Source organism: Eucyclogobius newberryi, unplaced genomic scaffold (assembly GCF_026437365.1).
Source record: "Eucyclogobius newberryi isolate DKJ021-1_F unplaced genomic scaffold, fEucNew1.0.hap1 SCAF_11, whole genome shotgun sequence".
NCBI classification, from domain to species: Eukaryota; Metazoa; Chordata; class Actinopteri; order Gobiiformes; family Gobiidae; genus Eucyclogobius; species Eucyclogobius newberryi.
This window is the reverse complement of record NW_027315735.1, coordinates 1,817,449-1,836,448: the sequence shown is the minus strand read 5'-3', so window position 1 is coordinate 1,836,448 and position 19,000 is coordinate 1,817,449. Positions and strand designations below refer to the sequence as shown.

At 42.5% G+C, this 19,000-nt stretch overlaps 1 protein-coding gene across 1 annotated transcript in view; it reads left to right on the top strand.

Moving 5' to 3' along the window:
• The window catches only part of fstl5 (follistatin-like 5), a 359,931-nt gene that overhangs the window by 318,714 nt on the left and 22,217 nt on the right, over positions 1 to 19,000 (top strand). Inside the window, exons 11-12 of the mRNA XM_072434789.1 lie at positions 5,060 to 5,086; positions 5,242 to 5,360. Of these exons, the coding sequence (XP_072290890.1) occupies positions 5,060 to 5,086; positions 5,242 to 5,360 (146 nt within the window). The remainder of the gene's footprint in view (positions 1 to 5,059; positions 5,087 to 5,241; positions 5,361 to 19,000) is intronic.

Here is a 19,000-nt window from a genome sequence, read left to right as displayed (position 1 = left end):
ATGACTAGCATTTCGAGCTAAGGAAGTGGATAGAAAACAATGTGAATCAGGAGAAGACCTGTCCCTTAATTCTGAAGGGAATCCATACAGAATCATATAACATTGTCAAATGATCGAAGGCGAGCAGTAGACAGAGTATGTTGTGAATGTGCCAGCTGGAAACATAGTTATTACGGGGGGAGAGAGTGCAGCCTACAGTGGCAGCAGGCGCGTTTCCACGGCTATAGATGATGAAGTTGATGTATGGCTCCCTTGGCAGTGCACAACATCCACTGTCCTCCTGCCATATGATGAATAGTATCAATACTACAGACTATTGCAGGACCCGAGCACACAAGATCTCATCTCTGCACCATATTTCAAATGTTCCCCTTATTTTTGCAACATCTGAAACAAATTGCACTGTATTTTTTTTTTTCAACTTTTAATGAGGTAGAAAGTATTCAAGAGGAACCTCCTTTTTCTTTTGATAATTGTAGAGTATTAAATCAGATTGCAGGTTTTTGGCCTTGCCATAAAAATCTTGAGATTGTTTTATTCCATTCATCAAAAAGCTGGTTGGGGAAATCTGTGCAAAACATTATTTTTTTCAATTGTACAATAGTTTCAATCCTTTGATTTAAGTATGGGATAAGATTCCATTTTTTCTTTCTTCATAGTGGAGAAAAGAGCAGCATAGTTTTTCTCTAAGATTGTTGATAGTTCTTTATGGAGGACCACACCTAAATATTCAGTTCTTCATTTTGCCATTTAAATGTTTTTTTTTTCTAAAGTAAGCCAGTAAGAGAGAAATTCAGTTTTTTTGTACATTCGCTTGTTACCAGACATTGGACAATTATCATGAAGGAAATGCATCACAATGAGGTTTGAAATGTCTGGCTTGGTCAGATATAGATAGTAAGACATCAGTTGCGTAGCAGGCAGTTTTATGTTCTGTTCCATCAATTGTTTCTGATTGTCTAATATATTGAACCAATGGTTCAGAGTACAAAGTGAACAACATGGGGGACCAGGCCCTGCCCTGTCTCACCCCTCTTTCCAAAGTCAGCGAGACAGTCAAGTGATTCATTTTAATACTTGATATTGGATGTTATTGTAAAAGAGCCTCAATATTTTTATGATTAAATCATCTATTCTAAATTTGATTCGCACTTAAAATATATACGGCCAGCTAAAAGAATCAAAAGCTTTCTCAGCATCCAGAATTATTATTAATAATAACGCATTGTTGTTTGTTTGTTGTTTGTTCTAAATCCTGTCCGATCATTGTGAATTCTGTTTGGGAGTATTTGTTTCCTGATATTTCGGTGACGTGAAAGTTTTTTGTAGGATTGAATTGATGATTATATGTGGTCTAGTCTGGTTAAAATCACATTATTCTACTCATCTAGTTTATTTTTAATTGTTGTGCTTGTTATCTAAGGGTAATAATTTAGAGAATTTTGAACCGCTTAATCTCACCCCTTCTCTTTTTTAATTTCCTGTAGCATTTGCAGATCCTTGTTTTTGGCACGTTTAGCTTCCAACAGCTTTAATTGTGACATTTTTTCTGCCTTTGTTTCTTTTTGGCCGAGGTGACAGCAATTACCCTGCCCCTCAAAGCTGCCTTAGCTGCATCCCAGAGAATGGGCGGAGAAACTTCACTATTGTTGTTTTCCTCTACAAACGTCTCAATTTCATTTACGACCTTATGTGCGACCCTTCAAAATAATTTCAACATGTTTTTCTGTTGCGTTAATTCAAGGGGGGAGGGGTTCGATTAGCCTTGAAAAATCTGCCTACTTGAAGAATCTGTAGTTTTTCTGACTTGTAAATAGGACCAAAATCAGAAACGACAACATTCTAAATTTGCCACACTTCCAAAACCTAATTGAATCTGATAAATTGGATTTTGCCCCATGTGCTCTTGTCCTCTCTCTTATACCTCTATCAAGAGTCTTCTGGAACTTTTAATGAGGTAAAGGGTATGCAAGAGTGGCTCGGCAAAACCCTCGACAAAGCACTTTTGAAAGATTAAGGCTGAGTAATGGCGTGGCGTCGTCTAGCTGGCTTTGTCTTCCCCTGCAGTGGCTGAGGGAATGAGCATTGCAATGGGGCCCAGATTAGAATCGGATGTGAATTGGACAGGAGATTGGTTTTGCGAAGGGAGAAAAGGCTGAAAATGGTGGAATGGGAGGACTGGGGGAGCAGGGGAGAGATGGAGAGCAAGGATTGAGGAAGGTCACTGTTTAAAAAGAGAACGTGACAGCAGAGATGGGGCAGGGTGGGGAGGCTAATTGACTGGCAGGTTTACCTTGCCATATGCAGCTACATGCAATGGGAAAGTGCTATAAGATGATAATGGCCTTTGAATTGTCATTACTGGTAGGTAACATGATGTATAATAAACATAACGTAACGTGTGAAAATTTGAACTAAACTGAGTTTTTTTTAAAAAACAATCCCAGTATAAAAAAGATGCACTGTCCTATTAACAGCTTGAATTCATGTCTTAAGATGCAGAAATACATCCCTTTAAAATTGGTAACAATCCTGGCTTCAAAGATAAAGGACGCTCCAGCCCACTGAGTTCTGATGGAAGGCATTCTCAGCTGCCACCCAGAAGGGGAAGGTCTCAGAGAGGGTGGTCAGGGCTTTCCATTATGTCTTGGGCCTTGATCACCCATTCAGCTGCATATGTTTTGCACATTTATTATGATTTCTGCCGGACACAGGGAGGGCACCAAAACAACTTACTATACAGACTGTAAGAACCGATTCGATAAAACACAATAAAATTGGGGCATAAAAACATTACAGGTATTGAAAGAGCATTTTTCATCGAAATTACGCTTTTTGACGCACTTTCTTGCCAATGGCAGTGTTTGGTTCAAAGCCTTGCCCATTTCGACCTCTTTCTGGTATCCAGAGTGGGCACCACTAGGATGCATCACATCCTTTGTCTTGGACACATTCATTGATGGATACAAACTTTTACACTATTCAATTATATCATCCACCACAGGTTCATGACTGTTCTCACTGTTGAAAGAGTCACACTGACAGAATCAGCTGCACATTTCAGCAGCGGCCTGTTATCAAATGTACTTCTGCATTCATCAGTGTACAAAAGAGAAAGTAAGGACGATGGCAGAGTGTTCAGCATGATTAAAAAGTTCACAATCCAACCACTTTAGGTAATTTTGAAGTAGCTAGACAAGAGATGCTAGAGACATTTAACCACACTCCCTTAGGTTGTAGTAATGTACTACTTTTTGTTAAAGATTTAAAACTAAAGCAACACACTTGCCAAGCAAAATGTTGTTGGTTCAAAGCCTATTTCAAGCATTGCATATTGATGTCTGCATGTTCTTTTGTATGAGTGTGATATCCATGTGTTTCACTTATCAGTTGATCTGACACCTGCTATTCTAAATTCTAACACACCAAAAGGGAATGCATTATACTATAGGTGTCCTTTACATTTTTACGTCCAATAATTTAAGTAATATGTATTGTTTCTTTTTTTTTGGCACATTCCATGTACCAGTACAACTCTCAGGAGTCGCTTTGACATCACCAATTACACCTCATGCTATGTTTGCGCTCAGTAATCCTTTCTAATAGTCCACAAACATGTTGTCCGAAGCACTCATTCGCGTCTAAGTCCTTTAATTCACAGATGCCATGTTAATCTGGTCCATCTCGTTCCACGTTTACTTTCACTGCCTTCCTCTGTACTTCCATAAATCCATCCTTATGTTTTACAGTATGCCATCATAATGTCAGATGGAGCGCAGGAGCCTACATAACTCTGGAAGATTTACTGTTATCCAAACAGAAAATGCACATATGGAGAACTATATCCTTTTTAGTACACGGGTTTGCTCCAAAATCTTCATCTGGCTTTAAAGTTGCATTACGTAACTTTTCTGTTATAAGGCACTCCACCTGTTTGTCTGCATGGAGTTATTGTTTTATTGAGTTATTGCTAATCGCCATAGAAACAAGCAGTATGTGGAGAAGTGAGTGGCGTACCCTCTGTGCATCCTTCAGTCCTTTTAACAGTCAACAGTCGTGACAAAGTATCCGTCACAGTTTAAAGGTGCACAGCGTGACTTTTCTGATCAAGCAAAGGCCACCTGCTCGTCTCCATGGAGATCTGATGGCTTTGCCTGGAATGCTTCACAATATGACCTTCAACATTTTTAGCTATAATCCATTTTATTTTCAGTATTTGAAAAACAGCTCATTTAGACCGAGGTTCCATTTCCTCACATTATACATTAAAGTGCCAATGACAGGTCGGATGACTCATTCAACTAAAATGCAGTAAGGTTTTATATATTCAAAATGTTGCTAAAAATTATAAAAAAATTATAAAAAATGCAAAAATGCAACTAATGTCACTTTTTCATTTGACAAATGAGAGCACCTTTATTTTATATTTTATTTTTTTTATTTTTATGTTTAGAATGGCAACAATATCTCTTTCGTGTAAATTTTCTAGTTTTTTTGTTTGAATTTTCCCCACAAATATCTGCTTGATTGGTGTTAAACTATAACTTATATTTACAACCGGTATAAATACACGAAATAAAGTCAAAATTTGAAAATGATAAAAACCACCACTTCAACCAAAAGCAAAACAAAGTATCTCCAGCGATAGAGCTCCCCCTGTCTCCAGAGAAACAGCATTACACCAACCCAAACAACTCTAATGTGCACTCACAACACTTTCAAACACAAGATCCTTTCCCTCACGCAACCGATATCGATCTGCGCCATCCATTTCCCTTTTCTCTCACATACTCACCATCCTCTTTGCTTCCATAAATCCATCTAGTTATGCTTGCTGTTGACGACTCTCCACTCTCCAATGTTTGGTATCAACCTTTTTCCGTGCAGAGGCCTCCGGCGATTATTTGCGGCACTTTGTGTTGGAGAAGCTCTTTTATCAAGCTTTCATTGGCTCCTTTTGCTTGGCCAATGTTTGTTTGACTCACAATGAAACCCTATTGATCCTTTCACATTCTCAACCACGCTGTTTTCTCTTTCTCTCGTTCTGTCGTCCTCACAGTGGCGAACATTCTATGGCGCGAAGAAGGTATGTCTCTCATTAAGCAGAGTTAATTGAGTTTTTGTAATGGGGTTAGTGAACTGTGCAAAGAAGGATTAAACGATTTGGGGTGATGTGTTGGGGGTAGATAACATGTTTTGTTGGGCTAATTTTAAGTTGATTGTATGTGTTTTCTGTCCAAGGTCTAGGCATCGGGAACATGTTCTACGTGTTCTATGAAGATGGGATTAAGGTCATCCAGCCCGTCGCATGCGAGATACAGAGACACATCAAGCCGAGTGAGAAGTTGCTGGCTCTCGAGGTGAGCGCATGAATAATGGACTAAAAACCGTGAATTGTATTTTAAAAAACTGGGCATGTAGAATACAAAAATGGAGTTGTTATAGATCGACCCGGTACAAGAACCGCAGTAGCTTTGAGCATAGCACTTCTTACAGGCGTTTGTTTTGCATCTCCATCTCCAAAGAAACAAGCGATTACTGTGATCAGGCCACATTACAAGTCAGATCTGTGGAATGGTGACCTTGCTGTCAGTAGCAATATACTGTATGTTTTTCAATGAATTGAATATCAACAATAAAAACATCAGTATTTTAATAAATGCACGATAGATACGCTCTGTGCCTTATTGTAAACATTCCAGATAAAGCGATCATCTCCATGGAGATGAGCAGGTGGTGAACTCCCATCAGAAAAGTTGCATAGCATACCTCTAAATGATTAGTCTTGTTTTTTCTAAAACAGTTTCCAGATGCCCACAATGTTATTAGCCTTTTAACATACCTTTAGTTTGAAGAAGATATTTATCAAAACAACTAAAATACTTTTTCCCCAGGCACTAATTGAGCTTTGGCGCTATTTACTGGCTGCATAGAGAATTACAAGTTTACAACAAAGCCTCCACTTGTTGATGTAGCTACGCAGTTGAAATTATCATAATTTAATGCAAAAATGCGCAGAACAAATTAAATGATGATTTATAGACTTAAAAACAGCACAAAAGATTCTCTGAGCCACGTCACAGATTGAGAAAATGTTTCAGACCTAGAAAATCCAGAATAGAGTGTTTGACGCTCGGAGGAGAAAGGAGCTTCTAACAAACCAGCATGAATGAAGCCGTATGAAGCAAATATAGCACCTTTAACTTAGTGTGCATCAATTACACATGTTTTAATCGCTACAATATACCTGGAAAAACATGCTTTCTTACTTTGAGACTCACCTTTTTACAGATTTGCCGAGTAATTTGGCCTTGCAGCATCTCTTGCTTGTCTCCATGGAGATAGATAACTTGGTGCCACCTTGATAAAACTTTAACTACATAAGGGGCTTTAGGGTATAAAGTACTCATTGAGCCAGGATCATTCATAAACTATTTGTTCATTATGAGTAAAATCTTGGTTTATGCTTTACTAATTAATCCATCACAAAACAATTTAATGCTCTGAATTTGTCCAACCACTTTAATTCTCTTTATTGAACTTATTTTGGTAAGACATGAATAATAATGATGTATGGTTGATCTTTGAAGCTGACTCATATAAACAAAACTAAAATAACTATCATATTTCATATTTGCTTCTATTTCATAGCAGAAACACTTCTATTTATAGAAGATATATTATTCTTTTCTCAGCTTTATAGTTATAATCTATGACACTGGTGGATCTTTTTTATGTGGACATTTTAAATTGCTATATTGATCTAAAATAACAAGAATGCAGCACTGTAATCACACTAAATAGAACCTTTAATGAGTAACATGTTTAAAAATCTGTTAAACGTAACTTTTGCTAAAATACATAGACATCACCAACAACTTTGAATCTCAAAGTGGGTAAAATAATGAAAGAGAAAATATCCAGAGCCAAAAGCTTTCCTTGCTGCAGCTCTAAATTTCTTCAGATTGGTAATCACTTTCAGCTCCCAGTTAGAAAATGCCAGGCTTGGAAAAAAAAACTAAAATAGAAAGAAAATGAAAATGCCAAGCAGGCTTTCTTGACTGCTCGGGACCTTTGTAGTTTGCACTTTGCATGTAACCGACTGTGGGGAGGATTTGTCTTTTGGATGTTGCAATTTCTCCCATTGGCCAAAAACATGAAAGACAGACTCGCTAATCCAGAAACCTTCACCTCAAGATCATTAGAAGTGTCTTGTTTTTAGTCCATTTTTAAACAACTGGTGATTTCTTGACCCTGTAGCGTCCTCGCTGTATGAGGAGAGGTGGGACATCACATCTGCACTGCACATGTTTTTGACACATTTCCGCTATGATTGCGTGTTTACCTGGCGGAGGAGGATGATTATGGCAAAGAGTGGCTATTGTTGTTTTGCCTGCGACTTCACGCGGACTCTGGCCACATCAGCACGAGGACGAGGGCCGAGTTTGGATCATATTATCAGTTTGCAGACTGTGACTGGATGTGGATTATTATGAAGTACAACACACAGGCTTTTGTCACAAGGCTCCGTCCTGAAGACTGCATTTTCTGGTGGAAAGGAACAACTAGCTATTTCTTCAGCTCTTCTGTTTATTTACTCGATACGGATAGTGCATATTAATGAACACAATTACAGTGTAAATATGCACATTTTTATCTGCAGGTTACGCAGAAGACAATTACAAAACATTACAAAATTAGAACGATTCAGGACAATAAAAGGCTGGCTAAAAGTGCTCACAGACTTGGTTTCCCTTTGTCCACAGTTTAATGTGCAGTTTGAAAGTGGACAGTGATGGACATTTTCTTATTGTCAGAGGAAGTCTGTTCCAATAATGAGTCCGTTTGACAGAGAGCACAGTTTGTCCAAATGTGGTGCATCTGTGGAACCTCACAGGCCCCTCGAGTCGTGGCTCTGGTGCCCATCCAATTGACTGAAGTCGTTTACAGGCGATTTGTTTGACAATGACAGAACTATGACGAGACGTACTGTTTGTGCCATTCGTTTGTGCAGGGCGCAGTCATTCGCACGTCTGCCTCGTCAGTTTGTGCTGAATTCACTCATTAATGCGGATGTGAAAAGCCAAGGAACCCGAAAGTTGGCACAAAAAAACCCACATTATTTTTCCGGTTCCTGACATTTTCCAGACATTTTCGGTCGGTTCCTACTTGAAAGTGAGTAACGGTGCCCAGCCCTAGTCACAGGAGGAGACATCGGATTTCTGATCATTTTTAATTAATCCGAACAGTGCAGCAGATGTGACACGACCAGAAGCGGCCACTCACCAGTGTTTGTTTGAAGGGGCTTATATAGGCAAAGGCTGGTGCATTTGGCTGAGATTCATAGCGCTCATCTCTCATCTTTCCAACAAATATAAATAAATAAACAATGCTTTATTTCCACATCGGCGATTCCCATCACAGACCATCTGGACTTCGACTTCAGGGGCAGGGTTAAGCTGCATTTGGGCTTCTGGACATTGGCTGATCAATTATGAATGAACACATGAAGCAGGAGCTGGCAGGTGACCGCCAACAATATGTTTTTTTGTGATTGATTTTTTTTTTTTTTTAAAGTGCATTGTTCATTTTCTTCTCCCTATTAACAATGGCAAATTCACCCAGTTTAAGTTGAATGAAGCAGGGATGGGTCAAGAAAAAACCTACGTCAAACAAACCCTTGTAATAATAGTAATAATTGTTATTTATTTTATCTTATATAGTATGTCAAAGAGATTAAAGTAAGCTACGGAACATAAATCACAAAATATCAAAGTAGTTTACCTTTACACTCACACACATGTCATATTTTTGAACAGTTGTACTTTCACACAGTAGTAAAACCCAATGTCACTCGGCTGCGCTGCATCAAAAGATCCAGGTTCTTGTTTAGTTTTTTTGCCGTAAATGATATGTATTATCCTCCTTGAGCCGACACCTTAACGTGGTGGAGGGGTTTGAGTGCCCGAATGATCCCGGGAGCTATGTTGTCGGGGGCTTCATGCCCCTGGTAGGGTCTCCCAAGGCAAACAGGTCCTAGGTGACGGGTCAGACAAAGATCGGTTCAGAAGCCTCTTATGACGACGACACAATCAAGGCAGTTCACGTCGCCCGGATCGGCGTCACCGGGGCCCCATCCTGGAGCCAGGCCTGGGATGGGTGCTCCATGGCGAGCGCCTGGTGGCCGGGTCTTGCCCCACGGGGCCCGGCCGGGCACAGCCCGAAAGAGCAACGTGGGGCCGCCCTCCCGTGGGCCCACCACCCGCAGGAGGATCCATAGGGGGCCGGTGCAGCGAGATCTGGGCGGCAGTCGACGGCAGGGGCCTCGGCGACCAGATCTCCGGACACAGAGACTAACTCTGGGGACATGGAATGTCACCTCGCTGGGGGGGAAAGAGCCTGAGCTTGTGCGGGAGGTTGAGCGATACCGACTAGATATAGTCGGCCTCACCTCCACGCACAGTTTGGGCTCTGGAACCCATCTCCTCGAGAGGGGCTGGACGCTCCACTTCTCTGGTGTTGCCCGCGGGGAGAGGCGGCGGGCTGGTGTGGGCTTGCTGATAGCCCCTCAGCTCAGCCGCCACGTGTTGGAGTTTACCCCGGTGAACGAGAGGGTCGCGTCCCGCCGCCTTCGGGTGGGGGACAGGTCTCTCACTGTTGTGGCGGCCTACGGGCCGAACAGCAGTGCAGAGTACCCGGCCTTCTTGGAGTCCTTGGGAGGGGTACTGGACAGTGCACCGACCGGGGACTCCGTTGTTCTACTGGGGGACTTCAACGCCCACGTGGGCAATGACAGTGACACCTGGAGAGGGGTGATCGGGAAGAACGGCTTCCCCGATCTGAACCCGAGCGGTGTTCAGTTATTGGACTTCTGTGCTAGCCACGGATTGTCCATAACGAACACCATGTTCAAGCACAAGGGTGTCCATCAGTGCACGTGGCACCAGGACACCCTAGGCCGGAGGTCAATGATCGACTTAGTTGTCGTGTCATCAGACCTCCGGCCGCGTGTCTTGGACACTCGGGTGAAGAGAGGGGCAGAGTTGTCAACCGATCACCACCTGGTGGTGAGTTGGATCCGCTGGCGGAGGAGGAAGCCGGACAGACTTGGCAGACCCAAGCGCATTGTGAGGGTCTGTTGGGAACGTCTAGTGGAGCCCTCTGTCAGTAGGGTATTCAACTCGCACCTCCGGGAGAGCTTCTCCCATGTCCCGGGGGAGGCTGGGGACATTGAGTCCGAGTGGACCATGTTCTCCGCCTCCATTGTTGATGCGGCTGCTCGGAGCTGTGGTCGCAAGGTCTCCGGTGCCTGTCGTGGCGGCAACCCCCGAACCCGGTGGTGGACACCGGAAGTAAGGGATGCCGTCAGACTAAAGAAGGAGGCCTATCAGGCCACTCTGGCTTGAAGGTCTCCGGAGGTCATCGACGGGTATCGGCAGGCCAAGCGAGCCGCGGCTCGTGCTGTCGCAGAGGCAAAAACCCGGGCCTGGGAGGAGTTCGGGGAGGCCATGGAGGAGGACTATCGGTCGGCACCAAAGAAATTCTGGCAAACCGTCCGGCGCCTCAGGAAGGGGAAGCAGTGTCTCACAAACACCGTTTACGGTGCGGGTGGAGGCCTGCTGACCTCGACTGGGGATGTCGTCGGACGGTGGAAGGAATACTTTGAGGATCTCCTTAATCCCTCAGTCACGTCTTCTGAAGAGGAAGTAGAGACCGGGGACTCGGAGGCTGGCTCATCCATCACCCAAGCTGAAGTCACTGAGGTTGTCCGCAAACTCCTCGGTGGCAGGGCTCCGGGGGTGGATGAGATCCGCCCTGAGTACCTAAAGTATCTGGATGTTGTAGGACTGTCTTGGTTGACACGTCTCTGCAACATCGCGTGGCGTTCGGGGACCGTGCCTCTGGACTGGCAGACCGGGGTGGTGGTCCCTCTGTTCAAGAAGGGGGACCGGAGGGTGTGTTCCAACTACAGAGGGATCACACTCCTCAGCCTCCCGGGTAAGGTCTATTCCAAGGTACTGGAGAGGAGAATCCAACCGATAGTCGAACCTCGGATTCAGGAGGAGCAGAGTGGTTTTCGTCCCGGTCGTGGAACACTGGACCAGCTCTATACCCTCCATCGGGTGCTCGAGGGTTCATGGGAGTTTGCCCAACCAGTCCACATGTGCTTTGTGGATCTGGAGAAGGCTTTTGACCGTGTCCCTCGGGGTGTCCTTTGGGGGGTGCTCCGGGAGTACGGGGTCCGGGGCCCTTTGCTCAGGGCTGTCCGGTCCCTGTATGACCGGAGCAGGAGCTGTGTTCGCATTGCCGGCAGTAAGTCAGACCTGTTCCCAGTGCATGTTGGACTCCGCCAGGGCTGCCCTGTGTCACCGGTTCTGTTCATAATTTTTATGGACAGAATTTCTAGGCGCAGTCAGGGGTCGGAGGGGGTCCGGTTTGGGGACCACAGGATCTCATCTCTGCTGTTTGCAGACGATGTTGTCCTGATGGCTCCATCAAACCCGGACCTGCAACATGCACTGGGACGGTTTGCAGCCGAGTGTGAAGCGGCTGGGATGAGAATCAGCACCTCCAAATCCGAGGCCATGGTTCTCGACCGGAAAAAGGTGGCTTGCCCTCTCCAGGTGAGTGGGGTGTCCTTGCCCCAAGTGGAGGAGTTCAAGTATCTCGGGGTCTTGTTCACGAGTGAGGGAAGGATGGAGCGTGAGATCGACAGGCGGATCGGTGCAGCGGCTGCAGTGATGCAGTCGCTGCATCGGACCGTTGTGGTAAAGAGGGAGCTGAGCCGAAAGGCAAAGCTCTCTATTTACCGGTCGGTCTACGTTCCTACCCTCACCTATGGTCATGAGCTTTGGGTAGTGACCGAAAGAACAAGATCGCGGATACAAGCGGTCGAAATGAGTTTCCTCCGCCGGGTGGCTGGGCGCTCCCTTAGAGATAAGGTGAGGAGCTCGGCCACACGGGGGGAGCTCGGAGTAGAGCCGCTGCTCCTCCACGTCGAGAGGAGCCAGCTGAGGTGGCTCGGGCATCTGTTCCGGATGCCTCCTGGGCGCCTCCCTCGGGAGGTGTTTCAGGCATGTCCCACCGGGAAGAGGCCCCGGGGAAGACCCAGGACACGCTGGAGAGACTATGTCTCTCGGCTGGCCTGGGAACGCCTCGGGATCCCCCCGGAGGAGTTAGAGGAAGTGTCTGGGGAGAAGGAAGTCTGGGAGTCCCTGCTCAGACTGCTGCCCCCGCGACCCGGCCCCGGATAAAGCGGCAGAAGATGGATGGATGGATATGTATTATTTCCGGTAGTATTATTATTTAATTTTTTTAAGTGTCGTTTTGCTGTTTTTGTTTCTTGTCATTTGTCTCTTATGTTGAAAAGGGTTAATTAATTTGTATTTACTGCTTTTCTGTTCATTTACTTTGGACGGCCTGTATCTTTGAAAATCACAAATAAAACAATTATAAATAAATAAAAATAACTAACTAACAAAACTATGGGATGGGCTGCAATAATCAGTCATTGTAATTGATAATACACTCAGGAATATACCCTGCAAAGTGTTCTGTTACCAAACAAAAAGTAAGGAAAAAAAGAGAAAAATAACAACTATCAAGATAAATATGAACGTACTCACAATGCTATTAGAAATGCAGCTTGCAGATACATTTATGACAGAAGTTTTGAAGGTGATTGTGGGCAAGGACAATTTGAATGTGGACACTTTGAATAAAAAGCTCCCAGATTATGACAAAATGAAATGTGATGTAAGACGGTGCAACACATAATTGGGCTGTATTCAAGTATTACGCCTGGATTTAGTCAGGAATAGGGTTTGGTCTTTGGAGCTCCCCTTAGGCTCGCCGCGGTGTCCGTCAAATATTAGCAGAAGAAATAAATTGCCTCGTTTTTGAAAGGAAAATTTGAAAAATATAAAATTTTTCTTTTAATTAATGTGTTTATGTTTTCACTTCATTTTCAAATCTGCAACTGATTATTCTACTGATGTTGTGGGAAGTACTTTACGGAGAAAAAGAAGGAAATTGCTATGGTAATTACTGCTACACGTTGATTACTCATGAATTCAGAACACTTTAGTCATTCTACTTTATTTCATGATATGATGATAGCATCTGGGTCAGGAACATGCTTAGTATATTCTTTGTAATAATATAAAAACACTGCAGCACAATGGATTCATCTGGTGACAAAACCACTTCATGTCATGTTATGTACACTGACGATGGAACTGACGCTTAAAAGTGTCGTATGTAACGTTTCTGGTGGAGGAATCTACAGCACGGCATTAAACTTATTGGTAAAGCTTTTTAAGGGGTTAGAATAAAGACCAAAGGACACATTTCATGACTTTGGACTACATTTTAGACTTTTATTTTAATTTAAATGTGTAGTGATTTGGTTTATTTTGATGCTTAGTTTATGTTTATTCGTGTTCTTATTTTTTTTAAATTAAAGGGGTACTGGGTTTCCTTTTTTTAATGTCTTCCTTTAACTCTTTTAAAAATATGCACCTCACTGTATTTAAAAGAGTGATTTGTGGCTTTAAGACAAAGGTGGACCGCCAATTGTAAACCTGAATTTGAGTGCCTTCTGCGTTGCTACAGTCTGTTGTGCAGTGGCTGTTTAGTGATGAGATGAGACGCAGGAAACGTGGGCAATGTGTGTTACTTTATTCTAGTGAATTGACAACCAAATTTGAGTGGACTAAAAAGCACTTGTATTGTATTTTTGCCTTTTTGAGGGTATAAAAAAATCTGCCATTTTATTTAACGTGAATTCTCCATTGTTTGAAAGTACAACTTCATTACCTGATGCAAAGATTCCCATTCTGACACGGTATCTTCTCTATTGCTGTATTACAACCCGTGTGACCCTCCCAGCTATTCAAGTTTACACACCACCACTGATTTGTTACACGTGGACGTTTTTATTGATCGTCTCACTTGTGCAATTCAAATGTGACCACCGCAGACAGCATTGTAGTCCGTTCAATCTAACCGTCTGACAGTATACATAAACCTAACACACTCTGGATTTCCTCTGGGAGCTCCTCTAACCACCCCACCCCGCACTGAAGCACTATTTATCACCGTAGCCTCTAAGCGCTAACATATTCAAAGAGCTGTAGATTTACATGTGTACCCTCTCCCGCATGCGGTCTTTTAAAGCTATATGCTATGAATGCACAACAATCTGACGAGTGTTCCTTTGAGAGTGCTGTGCGTATTAGGATATCAATCACGAGGCAAAGCGCCAATGTCGCTTTAGTGGCGTCTCGGGGGTTAGCGGTGCAGTTACTGTGGTATGGTGCGCACGTTTTTCCCAGTGCGCAACTGGGCTGATTGATGAGTTTATGGTAATTGCACTTTCTATTATCTCTATAGTCCCAACTTGGTGTGGCTGTGTGAGGGGATGAGAGGGCGGGGTAGATTAGATGCACGTAGGGCTCGGTTGCACAGGGTGAAGATACCAGTCCGTTGGGCAAGTGATTCTGTGGTTTAAAGTGAAGTTATAAGATGATCAAGATTCTTGGATTATTGATAAAAACCATAGTATATATCTGTGTGAAGTTCAAATATTGGATCTATTGAATTCTTCTCTTTTGGTACAAGTTTTCCATTTTACCCGTCAGGGGCAGTGAGCACCACAGTGTAACACCCAGTGATTTTAATTAGAGGATTTTTTACTTTGGTGCATGTTTTAGGTGATGGGAGGAACTGAACAACATAGAAAACAACCAAATTAAGACACAATAATGGAACAGATGAAATAAAATAACCATTGTCCTGTTTAAGTCTGAATGTCATTTTTCTCCATTTGTCTGATGTCTGTCCTTAATCGGTGGAGATATTTGTGTCATATTGTGTCTATTTCTTAGTGATGGCATGTTTTCCTGCAGCCAAAAGTATATTCAAAGGTATTTGTTAGTTGTGTCCATGGCAGGAGTTTTGAGGCCCAAGAACATAGTTCTAAAGTTTAGATGGATGACATGTCAAAAACAGTTTGCAGTGCATTTTAAACTTCAGTCCATTATTCCTATTCCAACAGGACAGTCCCAAAACATGAGATTGAAAGAGATTGTTGTTTTTTTCTTTCCATCAGGTTGACATACAGTATACCCTCAAGAATATGTCCGCTCTCTCCAAAGCCCCTGACTTTCCTGATCATATAAAGCAGGGGTCGGTGTGTGAGTGTGCCACCATCAATGCAGTGACCCAACAATACATTCAGTCTGGTGATTCATTCAACTGCCACTTAACAGTTTTTAAATTGTGCTTTTAGAGAAACTCATTCAGAACCAATGTGTTCTGCCATAGAACAACTGAGAAATTCTGAAGTAAAACGTTTTGGAGTCATTTTTGCTCATTTCATGTTTTCAGATGCAGGATTACTCCTAATACAGGCTATTCCATATACATCAAAATATAATCTTTAAATGACTAATAAAAACAATAATCATGAGATTGGACTGTTGTGGTGAAGAAGCAGCCGAGTTGAAAGACAAAGCTCTCGATTTACCGCTCGATCTACGTTCCTCCCCTCACCTATGGTCAGGAGCTTTGGGTAATGACCGGAATGACAAGATCGTAGATACACGCGGCGGGCCCAGAGTGACAGGATGAATGAACACGGACAGTCACTGTATCGCTAAACAAGCAGCTGCTCCGAGCTGCAGGAGCCAGAGCGAGGCAGTTATGATCATGCCTCAATGAGCAGAGCTCCTCATGTGACACGCGTGCCTAGGTTTGGTGACCCCTGATAGAACGTCTTAGGTTGTATTTCTTATAAATCTCAAGTCCTGCTTGTCTTAATTTACAAGTGGAATTTCTAAAGCTATACACAAATACTGCTATTGAGTTTTATCCTTGGCAAGCACTCTTGCCTAATAATGAGGCAACTCTGTGTGAGTTTTCTTTGTGTCTACGTGGTTTTCCTTCATCAACCTAAAACATGCACAAAAGGCAAAATCCTCCAGCTAAAGCGCTCTGGAGATGGGTCCCTGGGCACTTGTGGACGTTCACTGCATCAAATGCAAGGACAATTAGAAAAAGTATAACCTACCTTAACCTGGATATTGATTAAGGGTTGGCCATTTAATTTTGTTCCAGATTTCATTATTTTAGATTGCACCATTTTGTAAGAGATTTCCAGCAAAAATAATCATTGTCACACATCGCTTCCAGCTGAATATGGATTTCCTATTATCCAGTCATTGCCTGTCGCTCACATTGTCTGCAAAGTGGTGTAATTGGAGACATTTGTAAATGGTTGAGCGTGGCTTGAACACTACTGCACGGCTCGTTCATTATCAGCTCCTGCACTTCTCATCACGTTTACAGTCGGCACATCGCACAGGAACAATCAGGCTGAGGCAGAATGATATTAGCACCACTCATCATGTCTCTGCCATGTTACCACGCTCCTGTTAGCTTCACGACAGCAAAGTTAGCTAGGTGGAAAATTGTCTCCTGCGCTTTCAAATGTAGCGCAGTATGGGAAATAAAACATGAACAAAGACTTAAAACACATCTGATTAAAACGGATTCATGTCTTATTAAGTCTATGTTCATGCTTTATTAAGGCAAATAAAGGTTATTAGTTATTATAAATGACACCGTTTTCACTCTCAAATGTTCAGTTGAAGAGTTGGATTAAGATGCAGGAGTAGACAAATGAGCATCTATGTCATTAAAACTTGGATTTTTCCTGTTCTATTCCTTCTTTAGTCCTGATCTCGTCTATGTTTAGTCCTGGTCCAGTCCCCATTTTGAATGTGTTGGGAATGTGAACGCACCCTTAGCTTTCTGAAATGACTTAACAGTTGTAGTCAAAAGGTTGAATAAGACTCGCACATTCACCTCATCAAATTTGGAACTAAACCTGGACAAGCTCAGGACTAAACCAGGACTAAACCAAAACTATATCAGTACTTGGGCACCCCAAACTTGTCATATTTTGGTCCTGGTTTGAGCCCAGTTTAGTCCTGATGTAGATGGCCTTTTCTAGTCTTAGTTTAGTCCTGGTCTAATGCAGCCTTGGGGTTTACTTCCAGGTTAATTGTGGTTTTGAGATGGTCTATGTGCAAGTGTGATGCACGCTAACAGCAGCAATAAGCAGCAATAAGGAGCAATAAGCAGCAATAAGGAGCAATAAGCAGCAATAAGGAGCAATAAGCAGCAATAAGGAGCAATAAGCAGCAATAAGGAGCAATAAGCAGCAATAAGGAGCAATAAGCAGCAATAAGGAGCAATAAGCAGCAATAAGGAGCAATAAGCAGCAATAAGCAGCAATAAGCAGCAATAAGCAGCAATAAGGAGCAATAAGCAGCAATAAGGAGCAATAAGCAGCAATGAGCAGCAATAAGCAGCAATAAGCAGCAACGAGCAGCAATAAGCAGCAATAAGCAGCAATAAGGAGCAATAAGCAGCAATAAGGAGCAATAAGCAGCAATGAGCAGCAATGAGCAGCAATAAGCAGCAATAAGGAGCAATAAGCAGCAATAAGGAGCAATAAGCAGCAATAAGGAGCAATAAGCAGCAATGAGCAGCAATAAGCAGCAATAAGGAGCAATAAGCAGCAATAAGCAGCAATAAGGAGCAATAAGGAGCAATACGCAGCAATAAGCAGCAATAAGCAGCAATAAGGAGCAATAAGCACAATGAAACAACCCCACCCTTCTAACCCATAACCATTACATGTTCATGCACTTTATTTTTATTTTTCATTTTCAGAGCAAATTCATTATGATCCGTATTATTGTATGTTTTTAGCTGTATGTAATGTAAAATGTTTCTCTCCATTGTGTTCCACCTGCTTGTCCGCATAACCCGGATCTTTGTTTCGTTTGAGTGAATTCCCCACTTTACAACAGCGCTATACTTCCATAAAATACTTTAAAATAGTCTGCCGGAGCTGTCACCACATAAATCACACACTATGATGTCCAATCCCACCAAAAAAAAATCAATACTAAAATACATTTGCAATCCACAGTCTGAAAAGCGATGCCGCCTCCGTCCGCAGGCTCAGCTGGTGATCAGATGTTTCGATTTGCCACTTCTTTCAGGTGTTACAAGTGCGGTTCTTTAGCCATGTAGTGTGAAATGACCACAGTGGGTCAGCGCACGCTTCAATACACAGGAGTCGACCATGGCAAAGCGAAGAGGCAGTTCGAGCTAGTATCTTGCAGTTAAACAGATAAATGTCAGAGTTTACATACCGGGAGGATGCTTCTCTTTTCTATTTCAGTGACAAAGGTACAGTTTTTTGCTTGATGACAGTATTAGTGACCACAGAAACTAAAATCCTCTTGACTTAATTATATTCTTTTGAAAATTCTTGAGGAAAAATGAACAGAACGGATTCCTTGTTGTGGTTATTACGCTGCGCTACAGTTGTGCAGAAAGCAAAATGAAATTGATTTGGGTCTCCAATGAAATCAACTTGTCATCTGGCCATTGTGATTCGGTTGCAACTGTGTCTGTTTGTATAGATTGGTTGTCTTATAATCATAACTGGGTTAAGTAGCTCAAAATCGATCAGGTAAAAGTGCTGTTACTGCAAAATAATAAGACTCAAGAAGAACAAAGCAGCGGGTGAAGAAATTGCTCAAGTGAGGGTAAAAAAAGCATTTGGGGAAGCGAAACTAAGAGTTGTAAAAGTATCTGATTCGTAATTTGAAGTTAATAGAATTGAAAGGACAGAACTATCAAACTATATATTTTTTTCTCGGACGATCTTATGCTAATATTTTGAGTCGGATTTACTGGGTCATGTTTTATCATTCCTCCCCAAATGATATAATATGTCTAATATAACTATAGCGTACAAGGCACTGCTTGACATAATAAAAGTATTTTAAGCTAGTTATACAGTGATGATTTTTATACATACAAAGCCCGGTCTCCCTGCAAAGAGAGCAGAAATGATATTTTGTGCAGTGCTAGCTTCTTCTGGGTGGAAGTTTAAGCAGCACTAAAAGCAAAGTGT